The sequence below is a fragment of the Salmo salar genome, chromosome 21, assembly GCF_965601325.2.
Source record: "Salmo salar chromosome 21, fSalSal1, whole genome shotgun sequence".
NCBI classification, from domain to species: Eukaryota; Metazoa; Chordata; class Actinopteri; order Salmoniformes; family Salmonidae; genus Salmo; species Salmo salar.
Genome location: NC_138311.1, coordinates 15,742,581 through 15,755,820, shown reverse-complemented (window position 1 = coordinate 15,755,820; position 13,240 = coordinate 15,742,581). Strand labels below are relative to the sequence as shown.

Below are 13,240 nucleotides of genomic sequence, written 5' to 3'. Positions count from 1 at the left end.
TAACCAGCCCCCATGGGGAGCACCTCTCCTCACGGGCAGGCAGACATGCAACAAAAAACTGCCAGAAATAATGCACTTCGTTTGGGCCCTCCATTTCCGCTGGGTGAACTCAGAGGGGATTGGGAGTGAGGTTGGTGGTGAAAGTGTTTGTCCAATTTTAAAAATGTTCTCTGTCACGGTCACCCGCTGAGCAGGTTGGTTCATCCTCTTCTGCCTGTTTACATCCCCTTCCATCCCTCTGTGCCGCAAATCACACTGGCTAAACCGAGCGCCCCGGCTATTTGTCCAGTGTAGCAAAAACCTCCTTAATTGTTTTTAGCGGGCGCGGTGGACACCACTGGTGATTTGTGTAGGTAAAAAGAAGTTACCAGTGTCACCTGGCAACCAACACTGCTCACGCTTCAGGAGTCGAGCAAAACAATGTCCGCGGCTGCAGCTAATCATCACACCATTAGGGTCAGAGAGAATTAAAGCGATGTATCCACCGACCACGGTTATCATTTGCCATTTTAATGGACAGGCGTGTTAGGCCTATTTCTCCATCACATATTGTTTATTTCACCTATATTTGTTTGTGTGTGTGTGTGTGTGTGTGTGTGTGTGTGTGTGTGTGTGTGTGTGTGTGTGTGTGTGTGTGTGTGTGTGTGTGTGTGTGTGTGTGTGTGTGTGTGTGTGTGTGTGTGTGTGTGTGTGTGTGTGTGTGTGTGTGTGTGTGTGTGTGTGTGTGTGTGTGTGTGTGTGTGTGTGTGTGTGTGTGTGTGTGTGTGTGTGTGTGTGTGTGTGTGTGTGTGTGTGTGTGTGTGTGTGTGTGTGTGTGTGTGTGTGTGTGTGTGTGTGTGTGTGTGGTGTGTGTGTGTGTGTGTGTGTGTGTGGTGTGTGTGTGTGTGTGTGTGTGTGTTTGAGGTGTGACAGACAACATGGCTGTAATTAGACTGGAACAGGCATACAGCAAACAGACGGCGTTAGTCTAAAATGGCACCCTATTCTCTATATAGTGCACTACTCTTGACCAGGGCCCTGGTCAAATGTAGTTCACTGCATAGGGAATAGGGTGCCACTTGAGCCGTAATCCGAGTTCATGATGAGAGCAGTCAGTGAGAGGCTAGTAGTGTAGTAAGGTAGCATGCTGCAGCTGTCTAGCTGACTTTGAATGGGGTCAGGGCATTCTGTATTCTACGCTTCCTCTCTCCGCCTCGCGATCTCTAGCAGCCCCGCACCTTCCATTAGCCCGGAGAATACGTCGTGTCTGTCGCTCGATCCGTCGGCAGTCTGAATACTGCTGATCCATGCTGATGACTCTAGCGGGTTTATCACTGTTGGCATCGGCCATCTGTTACACCGGGGTGGAGGATAGTAAAACGGACAACGCACCGACACACTGACCAATCTGGCTACACTGGGAGGAAAGGAAGACAACCCACACGAACACACACGGTCACAGGGAGCATAGACATGGCATTTCCCACTATAAACACCAGGCCTACTGATCTCATGGCATTACCCACTATAAACACCAGGCCTACTGATCTCATGGCATTCCCCACTATAAACACCAGGCCTACTGATCTCATGGCATTCCCCACTATAAACACCAGGCCTACTGATCTCATGGCATTCCCCACTATAAACACCAGGCCTACTGATCTCATGGCATTCCCCACTATAAACACCAGGCCTACTGATCTCATGGCATTTCCCACTATAAACACCAGGCCTACTGATCTCATGGCATTTCCCACTATAAACACCAGGCCTACTGATCTCATGGCATTTCCCACTATAAACACCAGGCCTACTGATCTCATGGCATTCCCCACTATAAACACCAGGCCTACTGATCTCATGGCATTTCCCACTATAAACACCAGGCCTACTGATCTCATGGCATTTCCCACTATAAACACCAGGCCTACTGATCTCATGGCATTCCCCACTATAAACACCAGGCCTACTGATCTCATGGCATTTCCCACTATAAACACCAGGCCTACTGATCTCATGGCATTTCCCACTATAAACACCAGGCCTACTGATCTCATGGCATTACCCACTATAAACACCAGGCCTACTGATCTCATGGCATTTCCCACTATAAACACCAGGCCTACTGATCTCATGGCATTTCCCACTATAAACACCAGGCCTACTGATCTCATGGCATTTCCCACTATAAACACCAGGCCTACTGATCTCATGGCATTTCCCACTATAAACACCAGGCCTACTGATCTCATGGCATTTCCCACTATAAACACCAGGCCTACTGATCTCATGGCATTTCCCACTATAAACACCAGGCCTACTGATCTCATGGCATTTCCCACTATAAACACCAGGCCTACTGATCTCATGGCATTTCCCACTATAAACACCAGGCCTACTGATCTCATGGCATTTCCCACTATAAACACCAGGCCTACTGATCTCATGGCATTCCCCACTATAAACACCAGGCCTACTGATCTCATGGCATTCCCCACTATAAACACCAGGCCTACTGATCTCATGGCATTCCCCACTATAAACACCAGGCCTACTGATCTCATGGCATTACCCACTATAAACACCAGGCCTACTGATCTCATGGCATTTCCCACTATAAACACCAGGCCTACTGATCTCATGGCATTTCCCACTATAAACACCAGGCCTACTGATCTCATGGCATTTCCCACTATAAACACCAGGCCTACTGATCTCATGGCATTTCCCACTATAAACACCAGGCCTACTGATCTCATGGCATTTCCCACTATAAACACCAGGCCTACTGATCTCATGGCATTTCCCACTATAAACACCAGGCCTACTGATCTCATGGCATTCCCCACTATAAACACCAGGCCTACTGATCTCATGGCATTCCCCACTATAAACACCAGGCCTACTGATCTCATGGCATTCCCCACTATAAACACCAGGCCTACTGATCTCATGGCATTACCCACTATAAACACCAGGCCTACTGATCTCATGGCATTTCCCACTATAAACACCAGGCCTACTGATCTCATGGCATTTCCCACTATAAACACCAGGCCTACTGATCTCATGGCATTTCCCACTATAAACACCAGGCCTACTGATCTCATGGCATTTCCCACTATAAACACCAGGCCTACTGATCTCATGGCATTTCCCACTATAAACACCAGGCCTACTGATCTCATGGCATTTCCCACTATAAACACCAGGCCTACTGATCTCATGGCATTTCCCACTATAAACACCAGGCCTACTGATCTCATGGCATTTCCCACTATAAACACCAGGCCTACTGATCTCATGGCATTTCCCACTATAAACACCAGGCCTACTGATCTCATGGCATTACCCACTATAAACACCAGGCCTACTGATCTCATGGCATTTCCCACTATAAACACCAGGCCTACTGATCTCATGGCATTTCCCACTATAAACACCAGGCCTACTGATCTCATGGCATTTCCCACTATAAACACCAGGCCTACTGATCTCATGGCATTTCCCACTATAAACACCAGGCCTACTGATCTCATGGCATTACCCACTATAAACACCAGGCCTAATGATCTCATGGCATTTCCCACTGTAAGTAAACACCAGGCCTAATGACCTCATGGCATTTCCCACTGTAAGTAAACACCAGGCCTAATGATCTCATGGCATTTCCCACTGTAAGTAAACACCAGGCCCACTGATCTCATGGCATTTCCCACTGTAAGTAAACACCAGGCCTACTGATCTCATGGCATTTCCCACTGTAAGTAAACACCAGGCCTAATGATGTCATGGCATTTCCCACTGTAAACAAACACCAGGCCTAATGATGTCATGGCATTTCCCACTGTAAACAAACACCAGGCCTAATGATGACATGGCATTTCCCACTATAAACACCAGGCCTACTTATCTCATGGCATTTCCCACTATAAACACCAGGCCTACTGATCTCATGGCATTTCCCACTATAAACACCAGGCCTACTGATCTCATGGCATTTCCCACTATAAACACCAGGCCTACTGATCTCATGGCATTTCCCACTATAAACACCAGGCCTACTGATCTCATGGCATTTCCCACTATAAACACCAGGCCTACTGATCTCATGGCATTTCCCACTATAAACACCAGGCCTACTGATCTCATGGCATTCCCCACTATAAACACCAGGCCTACTGATCTCATGGCATTCCCCACTATAAACACCAGGCCTACTGATCTCATGGCATTCCCCACTATAAACACCAGGCCTACTGATCTCATGGCATTACCCACTATAAACACCAGGCCTACTGATCTCATGGCATTTCCCACTATAAACACCAGGCCTACTGATCTCATGGCATTTCCCACTATAAACACCAGGCCTACTGATCTCATGGCATTTCCCACTATAAACACCAGGCCTACTGATCTCATGGCATTCCCCACTATAAACACCAGGCCTACTGATCTCATGGCATTTCCCACTATAAACACCAGGCCTACTGATCTCATGGCATTTCCCACTATAAACACCAGGCCTACTGATCTCATGGCATTCCCCACTATAAACACCAGGCCTACTGATCTCATGGCATTTCCCACTATAAACACCAGGCCTACTGATCTCATGGCATTTCCCACTATAAACACCAGGCCTACTGATCTCATGGCATTACCCACTATAAACACCAGGCCTACTGATCTCATGGCATTTCCCACTATAAACACCAGGCCTACTGATCTCATGGCATTCCCCACTATAAACACCAGGCCTACTGATCTCATGGCATTACCCACTATAAACACCAGGCCTACTGATCTCATGGCATTTCCCACTATAAACACCAGGCCTACTGATCTCATGGCATTTCCCACTATAAACACCAGGCCTACTGATCTCATGGCATTTCCCACTATAAACACCAGGCCTACTGATCTCATGGCATTTCCCACTATAAACACCAGGCCTACTGATCTCATGGCATTTCCCACTATAAACACCAGGCCTACTGATCTCATGGCATTTCCCACTATAAACACCAGGCCTACTGATCTCATGGCATTTCCCACTATAAACACCAGGCCTACTGATCTCATGGCATTTCCCACTATAAACACCAGGCCTACTGATCTCATGGCATTTCCCACTATAAACACCAGGCCTACTGATCTCATGGCATTACCCACTATAAACACCAGGCCTACTGATCTCATGGCATTTCCCACTATAAACACCAGGCCTACTGATCTCATGGCATTTCCCACTATAAACACCAGGCCTACTGATCTCATGGCATTTCCCACTATAAACACCAGGCCTACTGATCTCATGGCATTTCCCACTATAAACACCAGGCCTACTGATCTCATGGCATTTCCCACTATAAACACCAGGCCTACTGATCTCATGGCATTTCCCACTATAAACACCAGGCCTACTGATCTCATGGCATTTCCCACTATAAACACCAGGCCTACTGATCTCATGGCATTACCCACTATAAACACCAGGCCTAATGATCTCATGGCATTTCCCACTGTAAGTAAACACCAGGCCTAATGACCTCATGGCATTTCCCACTGTAAGTAAACACCAGGCCTAATGATCTCATGGCATTTCCCACTGTAAGTAAACACCAGGCCCACTGATCTCATGGCATTTCCCACTGTAAGTAAACACCAGGCCTACTGATCTCATGGCATTTCCCACTGTAAGTAAACACCAGGCCTAATGATGTCATGGCATTTCCCACTGTAAACAAACACCAGGCCTAATGATGTCATGGCATTTCCCACTGTAAACAAACACCAGGCCTAATGATGACATGGCATTTCCCACTATAAACACCAGGCCTACTGATCTCATGGCATTTCCCACTATAAACACCAGGCCTACTGATCTCATGGCATTTCCCACTATAAACACCAGGCCTACTGATCTCATGGCATTTCCCACTATAAACACCAGGCCTACTGATCTCATGGCATTTCCCACTATAAACACCAGGCCTACTGATCTCATGGCATTTCCCACTATAAACACCAGGCCTACTGATCTCATGGCATTTCCCACTATAAACACCAGGCCTACTGATCTCATGGCATTCCCCACTATAAACACCAGGCCTACTGATCTCATGGCATTCCCCACTATAAACACCAGGCCTACTGATCTCATGGCATTCCCCACTATAAACACCAGGCCTACTGATCTCATGGCATTCCCCACTATAAACACCAGGCCTACTGATCTCATGGCATTTCCCACTATAAACACCAGGCCTACTGATCTCATGGCATTCCCCACTATAAACACCAGGCCTACTGATCTCATGGCATTTCCCACTATAAACACCAGGCCTACTGATCTCATGGCATTCCCCACTATAAACACCAGGCCTACTGATCTCATGGCATTTCCCACTATAAACACCAGGCCTACTGATCTCATGGCATTTCCCACTATAAACACCAGGCCTACTGATCTCATGGCATTCCCCACTATAAACACCAGGCCTACTGATCTCATGGCATTTCCCACTATAAACACCAGGCCTACTGATCTCATGGCATTCCCCACTATAAACACCAGGCCTACTGATCTCATGGCATTACCCACTATAAACACCAGGCCTACTGATCTCATGGCATTTCCCACTATAAACACCAGGCCTACTGATCTCATGGCATTTCCCACTATAAACACCAGGCCTACTGATCTCATGGCATTTCCCACTATAAACACCAGGCCTACTGATCTCATGGCATTTCCCACTATAAACACCAGGCCTACTGATCTCATGGCATTTCCCACTATAAACACCAGGCCTACTGATCTCATGGCATTTCCCACTATAAACACCAGGCCTACTGATCTCATGGCATTTCCCACTATAAACACCAGGCCTACTGATCTCATGGCATTTCCCACTATAAACACCAGGCCTACTGATCTCATGGCATTTCCCACTATAAACACCAGGCCTACTGATCTCATGGCATTACCCACTATAAACACCAGGCCTACTGATCTCATGGCATTTCCCACTATAAACACCAGGCCTACTGATCTCATGGCATTTCCCACTATAAACACCAGGCCTACTGATCTCATGGCATTTCCCACTATAAACACCAGGCCTACTGATCTCATGGCATTTCCCACTATAAACACCAGGCCTACTGATCTCATGGCATTACCCACTATAAACACCAGGCCTAATGATCTCATGGCATTTCCCACTGTAAGTAAACACCAGGCCTAATGACCTCATGGCATTTCCCACTGTAAGTAAACACCAGGCCTAATGATCTCATGGCATTTCCCACTGTAAGTAAACACCAGGCCCACTGATCTCATGGCATTTCCCACTGTAAGTAAACACCAGGCCTACTGATCTCATGGCATTTCCCACTGTAAGTAAACACCAGGCCTAATGATGTCATGGCATTTCCCACTGTAAACAAACACCAGGCCTAATGATGTCATGGCATTTCCCACTGTAAACAAACACCAGGCCTAATGATGACATGGCATTTCCCACTATAAACACCAGGCCTACTGATCTCATGGCATTTCCCACTATAAACACCAGGCCTACTGATCTCATGGCATTTCCCACTATAAACACCAGGCCTACTGATCTCATGGCATTTCCCACTATAAACACCAGGCCTACTGATCTCATGGCATTTCCCACTATAAACACCAGGCCTACTGATCTCATGGCATTTCCCACTATAAACACCAGGCCTACTGATCTCATGGCATTACCCACTATAAACACCAGGCCTACTGATCTCATGGCATTTCCCACTATAAACACCAGGCCTACTGATCTCATGGCATTTCCCACTATAAACACCAGGCCTACTGATCTCATGGCATTACCCACTATAAACACCAGGCCTACTGATCTCATGGCATTTCCCACTATAAACACCAGGCCTACTGATCTCATGGCATTTCCCACTATAAACACCATGCCTACTGATCTCATGGCATTTCCCACTATAAACACCAGGCCTACTGATCTCATGGCATTTCCCACTATAAACACCAGGCCTACTGATCTCATGGCATTTCCCACTATAAACACCAGGCCTACTGATCTCATGGCATTCCCCACTATAAACACCAGGCCTACTGATCTCATGGCATTACCCACTATAAACACCAGGCCTAATGATCTCATGGCATTCCCCACTATAAACACCAGGCCTACTGATCTCATGGCATTTCCCACTATAAACACCAGGCCTACTGATCTCATGGCATTTCCCACTATAAACACCAGGCCTACTGATCTCATGGCATTTCCCACTATAAACACCAGGCCTACTGATCTCATGGCATTACCCACTATAAACACCAGGCCTAATGATCTCATGGCATTTCCCACTGTAAGTAAACACCAGGCCTAATGACCTCATGGCATTTCCCACTGTAAGTAAACACCAGGCCTAATGATCTCATGGCATTTCCCACTGTAAGTAAACACCAGGCCCACTGATCTCATGGCATTTCCCACTGTAAGTAAACACCAGGCCTACTGATCTCATGGCATTTCCCACTGTAAGTAAACACCAGGCCTAATGATGTCATGGCATTTCCCACTGTAAACAAACACCAGGCCTAATGATGTCATGGCATTTCCCACTGTAAACAAACACCAGGCCTAATGATGTCATGGCATTTCCCACTGTAAACAAACACCAGGCCTAATGATGTCATGGCATTTCCCACTGTAAACAAACACCAGGCCTACTGATCTCATGGCATTTCCCACTGTAAACAAACACCAGGCCTACTGATCTCATGGCATTTCCCACTGTAAACAAACACCAGGCCTGCTGATCTCATGGCATTTCCCACTGTAAACAAACACCAGGCCTAATGATGTCATGGCATTTCCCACTGTAAACACCAGGCCTAATGATCTCATGGCATTTCCCACTGTAAACACCAGGCCTAATGATCTCATGGCATTTCCCACTGTAAACACCAGGCCTAATGATGTCATGGCATTTCCCACTGTAAACACCAGGCCTAATGATCTCATGGCATTTCCCACTGTAAACACCAGGCCTAATGATCTCATGGCATTTCCCACTGTAAACACCAGGCCTAATGATCTCATGGCATTTCCCACTGTAAGTAAACACCAGGCCTAATGATGTCATGGCATTTCCCACTGTAAACACCAGGCCTAATGATCTCATGGCATTTCCCACTGTAAACAAACACCAGGCATAATGATGTCATGGCATTTCCCACTGTAAACAAACACCAGGCCTAATGATGTCATGGCATTTCCCACTGTAAACAAACACCAGGCCTACTGATGTCATGGCATTTCCCACTGTAAACACCAGGCCTACTGATCTCATGGCATTTCCCACTGTAAACACCAGGCCTACTGATCTCATGGCATTTCCCACTGTAAACACCAGGCCTAATGATCTCATGGCATTTCCCACTGTAAACACCAGGCCTCATGATCTCATGGCATTTCCCACTGTAAGTAAACACCAGGCCTCATGATCTCATGGCATTTCCCACTGTAAGTAAACACCAGGCCTACTGATCTCATGGCATTTCCCACTGTAAACACCAGGCCTAACACCAGTGATCAGTGGCATTTGGAGGTGTGCAGGATTTGCACTTTTGTTTTCCTAAAGAAAAACAAAGTGTCTGTTTTACAAGCACATCAATTTGTCTGACGGAAGGGGCATTACTTTTTATTGGCGGCATGGCGGGCACTCCAGGCAGGCAGCTGCATTGTGCGAGGGGTGATATCGGCAAAACGTGTCTTTGATTCAGACAGAGCCATTTCTCCTGGAAATCATCTCCTCACATTAGTATAGATGGCTACTTCGATGGGATCTGCAGCCTGCTGTTAGGAATCTGTGTGTCGTGTGTACTGCCATGTCTCCCATGCTGTCAGGGGCTCAAGATGGGTTGCACATACACACTCCCAAGTCAAATGAATGTAGCTTCTCATTTGAAGGTGGTTCTATAGCAGGTACAATACCAGCAGCCCTGTGACACGCACGTTAATCACCTAATATAATCAAGCTAATTCTACCGCTAATCCCATTCTAATAGCATTTAAGGAAAGATTGGCCTCTTAAAACGCAGAAAACGCCGTCGTGCATTAGGCTGTTTCTCATATTTTGTTTTCAATTCCCTCAAATGTTATGTTTAGTAAGTAATGAGGTTTGCGGGATTGTTTAAGGAAACACCTGTTTCTGTGATTATTTCTGGAGACTGTTTTTCTGTTGACAGAGTGAAGCCCCTGAGACACACGTCCGTTGTCTTGTGCAGCACAAATGAATATTGCCCAAGAGGAAATCATTTCTGCAACGTTTCACAATATAATGGAGAAGTGGGCAGACATTTATGAAAGATTAAGAGTGTGTGTGTGTGTGTGTTAAATGTGTAAATCACACTTTTATTTAAATCCAATCTAGTATTTTCTCATTCAGAGCATTTTAATATTTCATTTGATCATTTAGCCCTACCTTCTGCCCCGTTATATTAAAATGCATTCGTTCGTTTGTTCGGTCTTCATGCAGTTCAGGAATAAAAAGTACTATCTTAAAGAATAGGTATGCGAGATTGTTTCTTTATGATTTAGGGCTTTTGATTTAGAATATGGACACACACGAACACACACTGCGGCGTGGTTTTCCCAGTGGCGCATGGCTGTATCTTTCATGTCATTTGTGTCGTCTCATCAGTGTTGTCGGCGCGGCGGAGGCGATGAGGGACGTTACTTGATATTCAGCGGATAGCTTTGTCTCCCAGATGTAATCACCAGCAGGCCTAGCTGCCTCCGCTGCAGAGGACAGTCACCAGGGGAGATATAGAAAATTGTTTATGTGTAATGATACAATAACAAAGCAGCTAAGACTGTAAAGAACAATCTGGAAGCGTGTGTTAAAAGGGAGATTTTTTTCCCCGGTGGCATAAATACTCTACAAGCTGGGATATATAGGGTGGTGATGTGATCAGGAAAGACTACTTCTAAAGAATCGGCCTGTCTACATCTTCATTTGGATGCTGGGCAGCGCCACTGAGGTCTGTGTCAACATGGGGATTGGTAGAGATGGCTTCATGATAGCTCTCTGTAAATCTAACCGTAGGAGAAGATTTGGAATGGAGCCACCGGTGTTTTAACTGTAGACCTTAGAGGAAAGTGTGCTGCACCATGAGCTGTGAATGACTTCAACGATTCCTGTGAAAACTGTCCCATGTTAAAGGTTTTAACATTCGAGTTAACAATCAAGTCTTGAGTGGCACCAGTTTTCACGTCTCGTATAAATGAGCTGTGAACACTCCTGTAAACCCAAGAGGGTCTTCTTTCTCTCTCCTCTCTCTCCTGCGTGCGCATGTACACATGGTGTGTGTGTGTGTGTGTGTGTGTGTGTGTGTGTGTGTGTGTGTGTGTGTGTGTCCGTAATATGTGATAAAATACTTCTCCATATTTTCCTTGTTGCCTCAGTGAAAGCCTCAGTGGGTTCGTTTAGGATATTCTCTTGCCAGTGGCCTTTGCTAAGCAGAGATATTGTTCAGGGGGTAATTCACATGTTGCGAGGGCGGGAGTCTCAGTGGGGTGTGTGGTGGGAGTGCCCCCCCCCCCCCCTACTCTTTTCTTCCCTTGCCTTTTGTAAGTGTGTTGATTGGATTGTGTTTGACAGATATGGAGTCTGGAGAGCGGCTGGCCTCCCCATCGTCAGCCTCGTCCTCCCTGCACATCACCTCCTCCACTGTCTCCTCCGCCGTCTACTCCTCAGCCCCTGCCCCTGTCTCGGCCAAGACGCCCTCCTCCAAGTGCAGTCTCACCCCCAGCCCTGCCACCCTGGGCTCCCCTCTCACCACCTGTGGTATGTACAGACTCTCTCTGTCGCAGACACACACACTGATGCACAGATGAATCACGTCACATGCAAACACACTGGTTGCAAAAATAAACAAAATACAAATATTTTTGATGCTGGTTATATTTGATTATTTTCCGACTGCAAATGAAACAAGGAGAGAGCATTCCTGAGCGTTAATTACGAGGGATCATTAAGAAAAGCATCGTCTTCTAGCCAGTCTCTCACTTTTTTTATTTCCTGACTGTTTGGGTAGAAAAAAAAACAAAAAACATGTTGAATTAATGAATGCCGACAATTAAAAACCCTCTCTGTTTAAGAATGTTGCGCACCCTCTTGGATTTCTATTTACAATCTCCAGTTCAGTCCGTCGTGATTTGACGGGTCTGTCAGCCACCCAGAGAGTGCTGCTGCCACTGCCTTTTAATATGTATTCTCTGAATACTAATTGTGGTCAAAGCCATTATGCGGCGAGCAACGGTGATGCATAAACAGTCAGATTACCCTGACCAGAAAATGAAATGTACATTTCTCACAAACTGTGATTTTTGTAATTTTTCTCTCTTTCATGAGAAGAATGGCCAAAAATGTGTTTTTCTCTCATGCTGTTACAATGAAGAAGCCATTAGAGATTCCTCTGAAATAAGCTATTTTGGACGTAAAGCTGGAATTAAATGTCGAAAGCACAGTGGCACCTCTGAAGTCACGTTGCGGTTATGAGAATAAAGCGAATTGAGTTCTTTTGAGAGATCCCCCCCCCCCCCCCCCCCCCACACACACACACTTTGGAAAGCAAAGTAAAGTAAAGATATTACGTCTCCTGTGTTCGTCACACTTTGTGATTGAATTACACTTGCATGCTATACTTATGGTATTAATTCATTCAATTACAGTTATCTCACGTAGTACTTTTCAGATTGTTGCGATGCAATTTTTAGATACAAATTCTCAATCGGCTTCGGAGATTACTAACCTGTTTAGGTTGAAATGGGGAAAAGGTGTTTCATTTCATAGTGCTTTGAATCGATAATGGATTGGAAAATTGTCTTTAAGCTCATACATTGTTCCACTGACGGGCTTGATTGAAAACCTGAAATCAAGAGGTTTATCTGGCAGTGAAATGGATGACGATAAGGGAATTAATCGGTACAGTTCTTTTTAAGGTCACAGATGCAATCAAAAAGTATATGTCGGTTTATTTGAATTGACAGGCAAGTAACTGAACTCACTCTAATATTTAGCATTTTCATGGCAAACGTGTGTGTGTATGCCTAACTAACATATCTCCACATAATTTAGGCCTACATCAGTTACTATCTTAACAATACTAAAATGTTAGGGCAATAAAATGACAGGAATTACCCGCAGATAATGTGGAGATGAC

General features: G+C 45.8%; 1 protein-coding gene across 19 annotated transcripts in view; it reads left to right on the top strand.

Moving 5' to 3' along the window:
- LOC106581809 (bromodomain adjacent to zinc finger domain protein 2B) overlaps nt 1–13,240 on the top strand; it is a 99,401-nt gene that overhangs the window by 47,160 nt on the left and 39,001 nt on the right. For all 19 annotated transcript variants that reach the window (XM_014164147.3, XM_014164149.3, XM_082966990.1 and 16 more), the window contains one exon: nt 11,677–11,862. In XM_014164147.3, coding sequence (XP_014019622.3) covers nt 11,679–11,862 — 184 coding nt within the window. In that variant the 5' untranslated portion in view covers nt 11,677–11,678. The remainder of the gene's footprint in view (nt 1–11,676; nt 11,863–13,240) is intronic.